Genomic DNA, 15,764 nt, shown 5'->3' on the forward strand with positions numbered 1-15,764 from the left:
CCTCACCTAGAATTTTATCTGAAATGCGTTTTCCTACTATCTTCCAACTAGCTGGCAAGCAAGGATTTTTTCAAAAGATGAGCTCATATTTTTTTAGAAATAATATTTGAAAATTGTAGCAGGAAGGATCAGGGAAGAATAATTGATGTTGTCCTGCCCTGAAAGTAATGTGTTTTCAGTCTATTGATCATGGCTCCATTTAGGATTTCCCCTTCCCCCACAAAATGCCCCTCTCCCAAGGCCATCTTGTTCATTCTTTGTAGTAACTTGTGTGAAAAAATACTTGATCTGGGAAAGCATCTTTTTAGCAGAAACGTCAGTGGTCTAGAGCTAGAGTTTTGACAGGTCTTTGGAAGCACTTGCCATTATTTTAAATGTCACTTTGTCAAAATGTGGAAGAATGGTCTGTCATTTTTAAAAAATGAGTCAGTTCTATTCGGGAAAGACATTCTGGGCACAGGTATGTGTTTGTACTACAAATAAAATCTTGAATGTGAAACCAGGTCTTAATTCTAATTTCTCACATTGCAAATATGATCTGTTACTGCTGCCTCTTTGACATCAGTAAGGGCATAATGTTTTTTCAGGGGGAAGTGGATTCTGCCCATTGCATATAAACTTTCCATTTTCAAATAGATGCAAAATATTGTAAAATACATGCATTGCCTCTATTTCTGATTGTGGTGCCTGCCTTCTTCTCTGTTAATCCACTGATTTGTCAGTTGCAACAATTGCTTTGTAAGTCCTAGAATGCTTAAGAATGGCAAGCGTGTGTTAATCCAAGGGAGGGAAGTATGATTTTGAAGAACACCCAGTAGATGCCTGCATGGAGCAAGACCTCCTCCAAGTCTAGAATTCAATGATAAACTATAATACCTTTGCTTTCGGTTGTGTTATTTTTTTTAATGAAAGCAATGATTGTTATTTATAAATTACAGTATTTCTTTTAAACATGCCATTGTAGTTTTCCAAATGATGCTTGAACCAAATAATCACATCAAATGATGTGAAACAACTTTTTTGTTGGCTTGTCCTCATGCTACAATTTGTTAGTTGTGTATTATGGAGCTGGTTCAGCAACTTAGAAACTTCAGTTCTTCAAAGCCATAACAATGCAAACTCTGAAAACTCAATGTGTGGTTCTACTTTTAAGTGTGTCTTGGAAAACCTGGCCATGGAGTTTATTTTGAACAATGAAAACCGGGTTAAAATTTTATAAATATATACATGGTTATTTTTGTTTTTAGTCTAATTTAATTAACTGTGTAATTATTGTGTTTCTTTTAAGCACAAGTAAAAGGCTTCGAATGAACATTGTATCAAGGGTTGTCCCAAGAAATTTCATTGAACAGATTAGATTTGGAAAATAGCGATATAAGCAATGAACTTTGTGTGAGCTGATAGGCCACAATTGAGATGGCTGATATCCTTTGGCCTCCAGTCCCACTGGAAAAGTACATGGCTCACATTCTACTATAGGTTACTATTTGTTTCAAGAACATTTTATATGTCTTCCTAAAACAGAACATGTAAGGGCCATATTGTTGCCATTGGAGGAAAGTGTCTTCCTGTTGTTGATTCCCAGTGTCTAATACAAAGAGTTCTTCTGCTTCTTTTCATCTGAAGAGTATATTGCAATCTAATCTATTACATATCTAATCCACTTTAGAATAGAATGGAAAGGAATTCAAAGAATAGAATAGAATAGAATGAATCAGGATAGAATAGAGCAGAGCAAGCAGGAAGGGACCTGGTAGGTCATCTAGTCCAATCCCCCACCCAAGGAGACCCTGCACCATTTCTGATAGATGACAGTCCAGTCTCTTCTTAAAACCCTCCAGTGATGAATCTCCCACAACTTCCAAAGGTAACTTCTGTTCCATGGGTTGATTGTTTTCACTGTCAGAAAGTCTCTCCTTATTTCCAGGTTGAATCTCTCCTTGAATCAGGTTCCATCCATTATTCCTTGTCTGGCCTTCAGGTGCCTTGGAATACAGCTTGACCCCCTCTTCTCTGTGGCAGCCCCTCAAATATTAGAAGACTGCTATCATGTCTCCCCTGGTCCTTCTCTTCCCTGGACTAGCCATGCCCAGTTCCTGCAACTGTTCATCGTATGTTTTAGCCTCCAGTCCCCTCATCATCTTGGCTGCTCTTCTCTGCACTCTTTCTAGAGTCTCAACCTCTGGATGCAGGATTCTAGGTGTGGCCCTACTAAGGTTTTATAGAGTTGTTTTAAGTACTCCACTTGATCTTGATTGAATCCCTCTGTTAATGCAATTTAGGACTGCATTGGCTTTTTTGGCTGCTGCGGCACACTGTTGGCTCATACTTACTGTAAATGATTGTCCCCTAAGATGCCAAGATCCAAGGTCATCGTTACTGCTATTAAGCCTGGCTTCACCCAGTCTATATGTATCCTTTTGGTTTTTCTTGCCTAAGTGTAAAATCTTAACTTTTCTCTACATTGAATTTCATTTTGTTAGATAGGGCCCAGGGTTCAATTCTCTCAAGATCCATCCTAAGGTAAGGACTGGAATTTTGGTATAAAATGAGGTATTAGCCACCTCAGGCTTTTAAGGCAGTTGCTTATTCAGGCTTAAAATATTCCAACAATCAAAGGAGCAAAAACATACCGGGCTGAAGAATGAGAAACAGCATGGCAGACATAAACAGTATTCAGATATATAATCCAGAATGTAGGCAGAATATCTATCCAAATGGAATTTATTTGAAATATTTCTAAGTTGTCTTGAAAAAGAAAAACTATCACCTCCTTCACAAAGCAAATTAAAAAAATAAAATCACAACAGTTGATCTTAAGAGTCCATTTTGCTTCTTCTAAAGAGACTTCTTGCCTGCCTCTACACCATCTGTGAAAGCAACAGTTTCACTTTATCACTAAAATGTCCTGGTATGTGTGAATAGATTTTTGAGAGGGTCAGTCAAAGGTCCACTTGAGTTTTTTAGGCCTCAAGCCCAAAAGTGGACAGAAAACTAATGTTTGAATTAAATGTGATATTCATTGCAATTAATAGGACAATTTCCCATCACATAATAGCCCCCTCTTTTCTTTCACATTAAGGACGATGTCTGGTGGCAATTCTAGCCAAGGTACCAAGAAACCTGTGGCTTTTGAGCGCTTCAGGTTGCTCAGCTACAGCCTCTCACAACTGTTAACTTCTTGAGTAACCAGATTCTTCCACTGAATGTCAGAGCTGAGTGTGTAATATTCAGCCAATGGGAAAGTTATATTTGTACTGCATTAAAACTGGCTGTAGGCAAAGGAGAATATTTGAACGTATTTTAAAACTGTTTAATCTTTTGCCCTATTCTTTAAAAAAAACCTAGTGGTACAATTGTTACTGAATTCAGCTGAACCAATATCTCATTTTCACTTATCAATATTAACACTGCCATAAATAAGTATATGCAAAAGAAGAAAAATAGTCAATTAAACCCTTTCCAATATACAGAAGTATATACATATACTACAATTTTCCTTACTGGTTGATTTTGGAAATTGAACAACTTGGGGAATATTCTTCAAACTGGTTTTCTTAAAGTCACCTTAAAAATAAGAAAGTTAAACATTTTCTAAATAAGTATATACAGCTGAGGATTGAAGATTTGCATTAAGGTGCTTGTAATGGGGGTATTTGTTCAGTGCATATAAAAAGACAATTTCCACACAAGAACTTAAAAGAAAAGCTGGTAGGTTGTTTAGTGGGTTCTCTTTATGAGCACTTCTGCACTCCTTGCTTTGAGAATGAAAAAATCCTGTATGCAGAAGCCACCTCATTGGATCATCGGCCTGGGCCTTCAGAACCACCGAGTGCCTGGCTTTATTGGTACACTTGCAAATATAATCTGGCTGGTAACATGATTACTGATCGACTCTGTCCATTTTCTTTGCTCTTCAGATACCTGACAGTAAAATTCTGCTACTTGTGCCCATCTTCAAATGAATTTCCGCTTAGTTCTAGTGATCCCAATTTGCGCACAGCAGGTGTGCAGATCTGATTTGAAAGCAACTTTTGTCTGGCAAGATTTGTGAGTCCTGAAGTAATCTGGAATAAAACACCATTTTATGCTAGCAAGGTGATTTGTTTTCAAGGAAATGCACTGTAGATGCTTCTGTCTGGTTTGTTTGCCCTTGGCAGCTTGAACGAAGGAATGTGAAACCTCAAGTATCTGTGTGAATCTTCTAGACTTTCCACTTCTTTTTATTCTAGGAACAAAGTTTCCTCAATGAAAATGCAGACTGAGAAGTGTATCCTCCCAAAGAATCTTGCATGTGCCGTAGACATGTAAAGGATGAGAGGCTCTTCCTAAGAGTCTTCTGGCAAGTAGGTCATGTTAAAGAGAAGGCTGCTCCTTGGGGATCTGCTCTCTCCCTGTCATTATTGCATAGTTCCAGTGTCTTAGGCAGAAGGAAACAAAACCAGTTTAAGTCCTTGCTGGTGGAGGCTTCTTTGCAGGATAGTACGTAGCAGCTGGGTTGCTTTCAGCTAACAGGGAAACTGATCAAGGCAAATGGAGGCTGGCGAGGCAGCAAAGTAAACTTGGTTGTGAGAAAAAAGCCAAGATGCTCAAGACCATGGAAACCTTAGTCCAAATCTTTGGCGGTCTGATCCTGGCTTGCATCTCTCTTGCGGGTGGCGCTTTGGAAAAAGCCAAGCTAAAGAGATACAAGACAAAGCAGAAAATCTTCTGTAACTTTCATGCCTTGACTGAATTTGCCAACTCTAGAACTTTGAATTGTTTAACAAACAAATCACTGAAACTGCATGCCATAAATTTTAACTCTAATTCACCTAATTAAGACATATAGGCTACATTAACTTTTCACTTTTGCTTAAAGAATGGTATGAAAAAATTCAAACATTTTAAAATTAAACAATGAAGAAATAAGGGGGAAAAAGTCAAAAAGCCACCTGATTTTCTACCTGTTATGCAGCATATAAAACCTCAATTGAGGAAAAGAAGCAACCACAATGTATTATAGGAAGACTATAAGCAACAACTGTTTTTCCTTTTTGTGCTGTTTAAATGAGGGAAAAATTAGTTTACAAGGATATTCATACAGTATTGGAGGTCAAAAAATTCGGACTTTTTGAGAGATCTCCCAGAATCATTGGGTTGAGAGGAAGGTCTTGGAAATCTTCATCCAAGCGTTCGCTGAGGACAGGAAATTTGAGACCTTCCCAAGCAAATGGCTACTCAACCTTTATGGGAAAGCTCCAGCATGCACCACCCAAATTTCCAGGAGGCAATCTGGAAGAGTTCTCACTCTGAGTCTCCCTCCCTCCCCCCCTCCTCTCTCTCTCTCTCTCTCTCTCTCTCTCTCTCTCTCTCTCTCTGTCTGATCCCTCAGCAACCTGACAGTACTTCGTCAGGCCAGTTCAGCGTAGACTGCACTATCCTTCTTATGATCTCAGTGCCCTGTTGATGCAATCCAACACTGCAATATAGGTAGTCCTCGACTTATGACCACACTTGAGACCCAAATTTCTGCTGCTGAGAATTTGTTAAGTGAGTTTCGCCCCATTTTATGGCATTTCTTGCCACAGTTGTTAAGTGAGTCCCTGCAACTGTTAAGTTAATAACACCATTGTTAAATGAATCTGGATTTCCCACTGACTTTACTTGTCAGAAGGTGGCAAAAAGTGATCACGTGACCTCAGGACACTGTGGCCGTCATAACTATGAATCAGTTGGCAAGCATTTGAAATTTGATCACATGACCTTTGGGATGCCACAATGCTTGTGTGAAAAATGGCCATAAGTCACTTTTTTCAGTGCTGTTGTACATTCGAACAGTCACTAAAGGAACGGTTGTAAGTCAAGGATTACCGTACTTATCTGGTTATTCCTACCTAAGAAAAGAACCAGCTAGTTTGTTGCTATAATGAAAAAATGTGAGTGTGTGAATTAACTGGTAATGTACATTAATACACAAAAATGGAAGCCTAATTCTGTGTTGTCATTAAAAGGGTTTTTGGGAAAAAATCTATTTATAGAAATGTTAAACCACTATTTTACTGTATTCCCGAGGGTGTCAAGTATAACTCAATACATGCGATGCCAAGATAAGGGCGTTTGGGCGAGGGGAATTCAGCATTACAACATGCATTATGGCTTTTTGGCTCCTTTGTTCACTCTGGTTGCGTGGAAAAGTTTAGCCCCAATTAACTGCTGCCTCTGAAATGGGCAGCCTGCTTAAAGTTGTAGAAGTATTCCTGGCGATGAGCTCATCCTGATACATCCGCGCCTGCCCTGGAGGGTTGCTGTTAGGCTTACCTTCCAGAGTGCCAGCACGAGGAGTGCCAGCAGCAGGAAACCACCTAATGTGCTCCCGATTATGATCCAGATGGGGATGTGGGGCTCTTCAACTTTGGAGATCTCAAATGCAATCTACAAGGGGGAAAAGAACAGGGAGACATAACAGGGAACTCTTGGAAGGTCCAGGGAGTCAGATATGATTTGCAGAGAGTTCTAGAAGAGGAGTCCTCGGCCGGCAAGATGGCTGCTGAGCCACGACTGCTCAGAAGAGGGCGCTCCTGCTCCATCTGAGGTGGTTTAAGGAGGTTTGTAAGCAAGAGAGAAGTACTTTAGTTCTGCAATGGAAATAGGTAAGTAGACAAAGCCACAACAATAATTGTTCCAGCTATTTTGGTCTGCAAAAGCTCTCTGGAAAAATTAGGGTTTATCAGCTGCTTGGAAAGTCATGAGTGGCGGAATAACTTTTGTGTTGGGGGCAAGTGCTTTAGTGCCTATTTCTTCAGGGCTTCTTCTCACTGATGGGGGGAACTTCAGCAGGTACTCTATTCTCCCAGTTTTGGAAAGCAAAATATGCTGGAATAAGTGGCCTCTAGGATACCTAAGCCCCAGGGAAACAAGCTGGAGGGAAAGACTAAGTCCGTAGTCACCCAAACTGGAATCCCCATGGGTTTGTTTTCCCTGCTGAAACCACTGACCCAGACTTGCCCATTCAGGAAGGGACAAAACAACCACAAATGATGTCTCCCACTTCCAACCCTCAAGAAGGACCCTGGTTGACAATACCAAAGGCCACTGAAAGAGACAGCAGCACAAGGACAGCTGTGTGCCCGCCTTCCCTCCATGTCCCGCCATCAGTGAGAGTGAGAATTGCAGATTGCGTCCTTGTTTAGGCATAAATCCTAAGTCCCAAGGATCCAGACAATCCAGCCTCTGTAATTGTGTGTTAGAACTTCAGGAGAATGTGGAAAGTTACAGAAACAGTATTTCGGTCTTGGGGTAGTAAATAGCAGAAATTGTTAAAGAAATTCAGATAACCTTGAATAGGTTAGGTATAAATTGAAGCAGTGGGTGGGTGGGGGCTGACAGACTTTCAAGATTTTAATCCAAAAATTAAGGAACTTGTTAAACTATTTTTCGAGACTACTAATAACTCCCATTTCCTGACTTTATCTCAGCGGATTGACAAGTTGCTGCTCACTGTTTTCTTAATGTTCTTTCAAAAAGAAAAGTTGAATATAAATTGGTAACTGCTGGATTGTCTTTTAAGATTGCTGGAACATCTCCCTTCCTCAAGAATACATTGCTCAAATTCAGTCATTGTTCCCTTCTTGATTCCTTAGCCAGAAGGAATAGGAATCAAGTTCCCAAGTGAGGGAACTTATGCCCAAAAGAAATTGGCTTCCTCAAGATCCTAAAGCTCAGTTAAGGTTGCTAGATGTGTTCTGTGTCACCTCATAATCCTGCTGACCCAGCTTTTGAAAAAAATATGAGTGATTTAATCTATGAGATTACTGGCCAGATGTTTGCACATTGCTGTTACTGGCTGTTCCAACCTACCATTACTTAAATGAGTCTGGGTTGTTATGAACAATGAAGCTGGCTGATGGTTTCCTGCAGATGTCATAAGGGTGGAATCAACGCCCTGATCACTAGGGAGTAAACTTGATTCAAGCTCAGATTGATTCATATGCCTCAGATTCAATCTCATTTTCCACCAACATCAGTCTAGGAATCTCTTCGTTTGCTTCATTTTCAATTCCTTAGAAAAGCAAAGAGTTGCCAGAGATCAATGGAAGGCTAAAAATTACTCAGGCAATCCTATCAAACATCCAAGTCACTTCCATTGATCTGAGATTGATCAACAGAATTCCTGATTGTTTGTAAATTCCTGAAGTGCTAACCAGAAACCCTCCAGTTCAATTTGGTATCTGCAGGTACCATGTTAATGAGCCACCAGCCTTCCTGAATGCTTTGATAGTCCTGGTTAAATCCATCATCATGAATAAGTGACTGGTCCATAGAAAGCTCGCCCACAAAACAATATAGCAATAACAATAGCACATAGATTTATATACTGCTTTACAGTGCTTTACAGCCCTCTCTAAGCGGTTTAGAGAGTCAGCCTATTTCCCCCAACAATCTGGCTCCTCATTTTACCAACTTTGGAAGGATGGAAGGCTGAATCAGTCTGAAGCCTGGTGAGATTTGAACTGCCAAATTGCAGGCAGCCGGCAGGCAGTAGAAGTAGCCTGCACTACTGCACTCTAACCACTGCGCCACCAAGGCTCATATCTCTTCTGCTTTAAGGAAAGGTGTTGCAGTGTTGATCAGGCCAGTGATGACCTGGAAGAAGCCCCTGATTGTCATGGTGGCCATCAATTCCTAAACTAGTTCAAACTCCAGAAAGGAAGGTTAAAGTATATGCAATGCTAAGTTCCACTCTGTTTCTGTACATTCATTACTTTAGCAATCTGTTTCAGAATTAAAAATATAATTTTGTTCAAAACCACTGTTGTCCCTCAAATAATTCTTCTTTTCTAAAATGAGGTGCTCCTCAACATTAGAACACACCAGCCTATTAGTTTGGTTAAAGGTTGGCAACACATTGTCCTCCAGGGGTTTTGAACTCCCACACTGATGACACATGCACATTACTGTGGCAGTTAAAGTTCAAACCACACCCACTGGGGATATGCAACTGATGAATGGCTGGAATATTCATCAGTTTCATTCTAGTCCTTCATGCAGACTATTATGTACTACAATCCCTGCCACAATTTATGAATTTGTTACGAAATTAATATCCAGCTGTTTTGGAATCAGACCTTTTAAAGAAAGCTTACTAAGTAATGTTATTATTCCACTTTAATTTTCTTTTTCGTTATTAATGGAGGTAGTTATTATCAGTAATAGAAAGACTTGTAAGCCTCACTGTGTTAAGAAATTCCTTGGGCGCTGTTATTAATGCCAGAATGACAGCTGAAGCCAAGTTTCTCCAAAGGGCATGAAGTTAGAACTGAATGCATAGTAAAGTCATCAGTAGCAAGATTTGTTACACCACTGAATTAGGGAAGAGAGGGCCAGCGCAGAGAGGAGCATGTAGACTGGTCAAGGGTGTCCACAAAGGGGGGGGGTCAAATAATTCAGCCACAAGCCTGTTATCCAAGCCCTGCCCCCTTTAAATACATATTATGGCACATATAAAAAAGATTCAGCTTTTTGATTGCACGGGTGTGGCTGCTATCTTCGTCTCTTCCTCCTCTTTGGCCTGGAAAGACATACTGTATTTTTCAAACCATTAGTGACAATCTAAGGTCAGGATCAGAAGAAATGTGAAAACTAGAATTCACAGATTCCTATAATCCCTAAATTTCCATTAGCATCTTAAGGTGACTGGCCTCCAAAGAATAACGTTGACTGGAGCAAGTGAGAAGAGGACCTGTGATCTGTGGCCTTACCTGGCGACTAGGATCCTCCTCTCTGAAGACAAAGGCACTACGAAACCCTCTCTGCAAGGCAGCATTGAAGATGCATCTCAGCGTCTTGAATTTCAGCTAGACGGATAGAAGAGAATCAGTGGCTCTCTTCACACATAACGCTAAGACATGTTTGACTTTAACTATAGCTTGATGGAAGAAACCATAAATATTAAGTTCACACAATATACTGACACAAACCAACAAATCATTGCTTAGAGCCATGTATGAATATGCCCTAATAAGGAGACAGGCCACCTAGTTTAGTCAGAATTGATTTACTCTAATTAATTATTGCTACAGAGGCTAGAATGCTCTTTTGGATCAACACACTGATCACACCCAGAAGAATTCTGCCTCCTGACACAAAGGAGGGCAGCAAAATAGCCTCTTTGCTCTTCATAATTCCTTCTTGGTCTCTCAATGTGGTTTGATGTGTCCTTGATGTGTCAAACCTGCGGCTCATGAGCTGGATGCATCATGCACTGGCCATGCCTGGTTTAGCAAAGCGGGGGGGGGGATCCTGTTATGTCACGTGATGATGCTGTGATGATGCAAGTTTGACACCCCTGTTATACTTGGCAGATAGGGAAAGGCAGGGCTAAGGGGTATCTTGCGATTGGGGAAATATACGAAAATCTGCAACATGGGACAACTAGTGAGACTTTTCAGTTCCATGAAGGGTTCCAGCTACTTTCTTGGCAATTTCAATACTGCTTCCGTTTTTACCCTATTCATTTTTTTAGTGGTCTTTGAAATATAATCTTTCTAAATTTCCTTGAAGTTATGTTCATCTTAAATCCTAGCTGCTCCTGCTAGGATCAAATTCTCTCTTTGCAGTTAGCCAACAACTAATGCAGACTCTGGAAACTCTTGTTCCCAGCTGGACTAAGAATTCTTGCTTTGGGATAACTATTATTACCACTGAAAGACAAGTTAGTGTGGAAGGTAAAAATCTGGCTATCGCCCCACCCACAGGAAGAAGCATGGCCTGGAAGAGCAGGCCCTAACACCCATGGCTTGTGTTGGCTGTAGCAAAGTTGGCAATTTGCATCTTGTCCATACCACTCCTAGGGTCCTCATCCACAAATTTCCATATAAGAGAAAGCTGACTTCTTGATTAGCAGCCAGATTCACACTGCAGTCGATTGAAATCACGTCAGAATTACTGTAGTTCTGGAACAAAAAGACAAGCGAGGTTTGGTGGAATATAAGATATTGGGCCATTTCCCCCCTTTAACCTGGAAGTTCTTTGACTGATGGAATTTCCTTCAAAATGGTTGCATGAACTCATTTGAACAACTATCTGAGGCCATCTACATGAGGCTGTTGGGTGAGGTCATCTGACAGTTTGGGATGAAGTATCACCCATATGTAGATGATACCCAGCTTTAATCTCCCACCAGGATGCCTGAGTGATGCTATGGGTTGTCCCAGTGTCTGGAGGTTGTGGGGTCCTCGATACAGTGCAACAGTCTTTGGGTCAATCTAGGCAAGATGGTAACCTTCCATCATAGGTCTTGGAGGGGGTGGCACCATCTCAGACAGACATGATGGGGGGGGGCGTCCTCCTGGACTCACAGCTCCTGCTTGAAGAGCAAGTGGCAACTATATGTAGGAAGGCCTTTTAATGCCTTCAGGTTGAGTGCCAGCTGTGTCTGCTCCTAGACCAGTGGGGGAGGGGTCTCTCTACCACTCATGCCCTTATATCCTCTTGTCTGGCTTAGTGCAGGCATTTTACATGGGTCCACCCTTGAAGAACATTCAGAAACTTCAGCTAGTGTTGAATGCATCAGCCTGAGGTAGTAAATGGTGCCATGCTTATTAGCCCATGTTTAAGATTTTGTGTGTTGCATAATCCTAGCCATAAACTACTAATGACTTGGCCAATGTCCTGAGGAGTGAGTACATATATAAAGATATCTGATTCAACAAGGAACCTCAGTTTCTGGTTAGATCAGTGCCTCAACTGATTTGCATCTGAATCTCCAAATAGTTGTATTTGTTTAATGTTTTTTAACCAAATGGAGTTTGAGTATTTGAGTATTTATTAATACTTATAGGCCGCCCTTTTCCCTGAGGGGACTCAGGGCGGCTTACATAAAATGAGGGGAGGGGGTATACAAACAATAAACACACACAATACATAAAAGTAAAATAATAAGCAACATTCATTCATCATTCGGGTGGGGGCAATTATCTTTGTCCCCAGGCCTGACGGGCTAGCCAGGTCTTGAGGGCTGTGCGGAAGGCCTGGACGGTGGTGAGGGTACGAATCTCCATGGGGAGATCGTTCCAAAGGGTCGGAGCTACTACTGAGAAGGCTCTCCTCGTTGTAGTTGCCAGTCGGCACTGACTGGCAGATGGAACTCGGAGGAGGCCTAATCTATGTGATCTAATTGGTCGCAGGGAGGTAATTGGCAGGAGGCGGTCTCTCAAGTACGCAGACCCACTACCATGAAGGGCTTTATGAGTGACAAGTAGCACCTTGAAGCGCACCCGGAGATCAACAGGTAGCCAGCGCAGCTCGCGGAGGATAGGTGTTATGTGGGTGAACCGAGGTGCACCCACAATCACTCGCGCGGCTGCGTTCTGGACTAGCTGAAGTCGCCGGATGCTCCTCAAGGGCAGCCCCATGTAGAGCACATTGCAGTATTCCAGCCTAGAGGTCACAAGGGCCCGAGTGACTGTTGTGAGAGCCTCCCGGTTCAGGTAGGGTCGCAACTGGCGCACCAGGCGAACCTGGGCAAATGCCCCCCTGGTCACAGCTGTCAGATGATGGTCGAAAGTCAGCTGTGGGTCCAGGAGGACTCCCAAGTTGCGAACCCTCTCTGAGGGGTATAGAATTTGACCCCCCAGCCTGAGCGATGGAACACTGATCGAATTATTGGGAGGAAAACACAACAGCCACTCGGTCTTCTCCGGGTTGAGTACAAGCTTGTTAGCCCTCATCCAGTCCATAACGGCCTCAAGACCCCGGTTCATCACGTCCACCGCTTCATTGAGTTGGCACGGGGCGGACAGATACAACTGAGTATCGTCCGCATATTGATGGTATCTTATCCCGTGCCTTCGAATGATCTCACCCAGCGGTTTCATGTAGATGTTGAATAGTAGGGGGGATAAGACCGAACCCTGCGGCACCCCATATGTTAGGGGCCTAGGGGTCAATCTCTGCCCCCCCACTAACACCGACTGTGACCTGTCCGAGAGGTAGGAGGAGAACCACCGTAACACGGTGCCTCCCACTCCCACCTCCTGCAGTCGTCGCAGAAGGATACCATGGTCGATGGTATCGAAAGCCGCCGAGAGGTCGAGGAGAACCAGGATGGAGGGATGGCCTCCATCTCTGGCTCTCCAAAGATCATCGGTCAATGCGACCAAAGCGGTTTCTGTGCTGTAACCGGGTCTGAAGCCTGACTGGAAGGGGTCGAGATAGCTTGCTTCCTCCAAGGACCGCTGAAGCTGGAAGGCCACCACCTTCTCGACAACCTTCCCAACAAAAGGGAGGTTGGAGACTGGACGGAAGTTGTTAAGGACAGCTGGATCCAAGGATGGCTTCTTCAGGAGGGGTCTCACCACCACCGCTTTAAGTGCGGCGGGGAAGTGCCCATCCCGAAGAGAGGCGGTAACAACCGCCTGGATCCAGCCTCGTGTCACCTCACTGCTGTTGACAACCAGCCATGAGGGACACGGGTCCAGTACACAGGTGGAGGCACTTACAGCCCTCATGGCCTTGTCCACATCCCCAGGGGCAACATCCTGAAACTCAACCCAGAGGTGGTCTACCTCATCCTCTTGTGCCTCGGCTGGAACTGCAGGGATGGAGTCCAAATCCGACCGAAACTGAGCAATTTTGTCCGCTAAGAATTGGGCATAATCCTCAGCTTTACCCTGCAAGGGTTCCCCCGTATCCCTCCTATTTAGGAGGGAACGGGTTATCCTAAACAGGGCGGCTGGGCAGGACTCAGCGGACGCAACCAAGGTGGCAATGTGGGATCTTTTCGCTGCCCTAAGTGCCCTGATGTACTCCTTGGTGCTGGTTGTTAGCATTGCTCGGTTCGATTCGGATTTGTCGGACCTCCATAGGTGCTCTAGGCGTCTCCTCTGGCGCTTCATCTCCCGGAGCTCCTCGGTGAACCAAGGGGGTCTCCGGGATCCGCCGCCTCGGAGGGGCCGTAGTGGCGCAATCCGGTCAAGGGTCTCCGATGCTGCCGAGTGCCAGGCAGCAACCAGAGTCTCTACCGGACTGTGGGCGAGAGTATCAGGAATAACCCCAAGCTCCGTCTGGAACCTTAACGGCTCCATAAGTCGCCTGGGGCGGAACCACCTGGTCGGTTCCTCCTCCCTACAGTGGGGGTTTGGTCTCCGGAAGTCGAGCCTCAGTAGGCAGTGGTCTGACCACGACAGGGGTATGATCTCATTACCCCTCAGACCAAGATCACAAGTCCACTGCTCTGAGAGGAATACAAGGTCGAGCATGTGACCCGCTGAGTGGGTTGGGCCCCGGATTACCTGGGTCAAGCCCATGGCCGTCATGGAAGCCATGAACTCCTGCGCCCCATCAGAGTGTTCACCGAGCGACGGCAAATTGAAGTCCCCCAAGTCCATAAGTCTAGGGAACTCAATTGCTAGCTCGGCTACCGACTCGAGGAGCGAGGGGAGGGCTGCTGCAACGCTGTTGGGAGGCAGGTACGTTAACAGCAGACCCACTTGACCCTTGAGGTCCAACTTTACCAGCAGAGACTCACACCCGACAAGCTCCGGAGCAGGGATCCTACGAGGTGCTAACGACTCCCGGATAACAATAGCCACTCCCCCACCCCTTCTCTGGGCTCTCGGCTGGTGCAGCACCTGAAATCCTTCTGGGCACATCTCTACGAGGGGGACTCCTCCCTCCGGGCCCAGCCAGGTTTCAGTAATACATGCCAGGTCTGCCCTCTCGTCTAAAATTAAGTCCCGGACGAGAGGAGCCTTGTGAACCACAGACCTGGCATTTAGCGACAGCAGCCTGAGACCAGGGTCCTGATTACTTGCGCCATCTGGCCTCGGAGTGGGACTCATAGGGCCGGAAGGAGGGATCTCTGTAACTTAGCGAACCCTCCTTCCCCGGTAATGGCCAGCCCTAAAGTCCCCGCCATATCTGCCCCTCCCTGTTACGACCGTAATGCTCCGGCCCTCTCCCGTGTCTCTGGTCCCCTCAACCACCCCCGTGCCCCCCGCATTCCCCGGCAGGTCCTCCGAATCATACATACTCATGCACTCACCCAGGCAATCCCCACGTAGCAGTTAAAAACACAAAAATTACAACAATAATAAATAGTAAAAAGTGGGACATTCATTCAATCACATACATATCCCATGCATAAGCCGTACAAAAAGAAAGAAGAAAAGACGAAAGAAAAGAAAAGAAAAGATAAATTGCGCAGTTGATTAAAAGTGCAAGTTCAGATAACATAACTGGCTCTCAGCGTTCAGGATGGTTAGAATAACTGGAGTCCAGTTGCAGTTCAAATAGGATATATGGGGGAGTGTCTTATATCCCCCTCTTCTTCTGTGAGTTTGAAAAGGTCCAGCAAGTCCGGAACAGTCAAAGATGGCAAAGGGCTTTCTTGCGCAGGCACTGTCCAGAGCAATGCCCCAAGGGTAATAGCAGATGGTAATAGTGGCAATAGTCAAAGCCAGGTGGAGGTGTGCCAGCAAGCCTAGGAATCCAGAGGCCGTGACAAGAAGAGGCCAGATGTTAGGATGCCACAATAAAGAATAGTCAAGTGCCAGGCAGAAAACACAGGGGGAAGCTTCGCAGCAGTGGGGACAGGCAAAGATGGAGTCACCTCTGAGGAGCCACCTGACCAAACAAGAGCGGGGGAGGGAGGGGGCAATGGCGGGACGAAAACGGGGCCGAACAAGGAGGAGAGCCATCCGGAGGGACTGCCGCGGCACCAGGCAAAGCCAGCCGCCCAACTTTCTCAGTCCCAGCAATATTTCTGTCCATCTACTCTCTCT

General features: G+C 44.3%; 1 protein-coding gene across 1 annotated transcript in view; it reads right to left on the bottom strand.

Annotated features, from left to right (window-relative positions):
* Positions 1 to 4,606: 4,606 nt before the first annotated feature.
* The window catches only part of ITGA11 (integrin subunit alpha 11), a gene marked incomplete at its 5' end in the record, with an annotated part of 87,993 nt that continues 76,835 nt past the window's right edge, over positions 4,607 to 15,764 (bottom strand). The window contains 4 exons of the mRNA XM_032233173.1: positions 4,607 to 4,678; positions 6,301 to 6,414; positions 9,741 to 9,836; positions 10,824 to 10,934. Of these exons, the coding sequence (XP_032089064.1) occupies positions 4,607 to 4,678; positions 6,301 to 6,414; positions 9,741 to 9,836; positions 10,824 to 10,934 (393 nt within the window). The remainder of the gene's footprint in view (positions 4,679 to 6,300; positions 6,415 to 9,740; positions 9,837 to 10,823; positions 10,935 to 15,764) is intronic.

This window comes from Thamnophis elegans, chromosome 16 (genome assembly GCF_009769535.1).
Source record: "Thamnophis elegans isolate rThaEle1 chromosome 16, rThaEle1.pri, whole genome shotgun sequence".
In the NCBI taxonomy this organism is placed as follows: domain Eukaryota; kingdom Metazoa; phylum Chordata; class Lepidosauria; order Squamata; family Colubridae; genus Thamnophis; species Thamnophis elegans.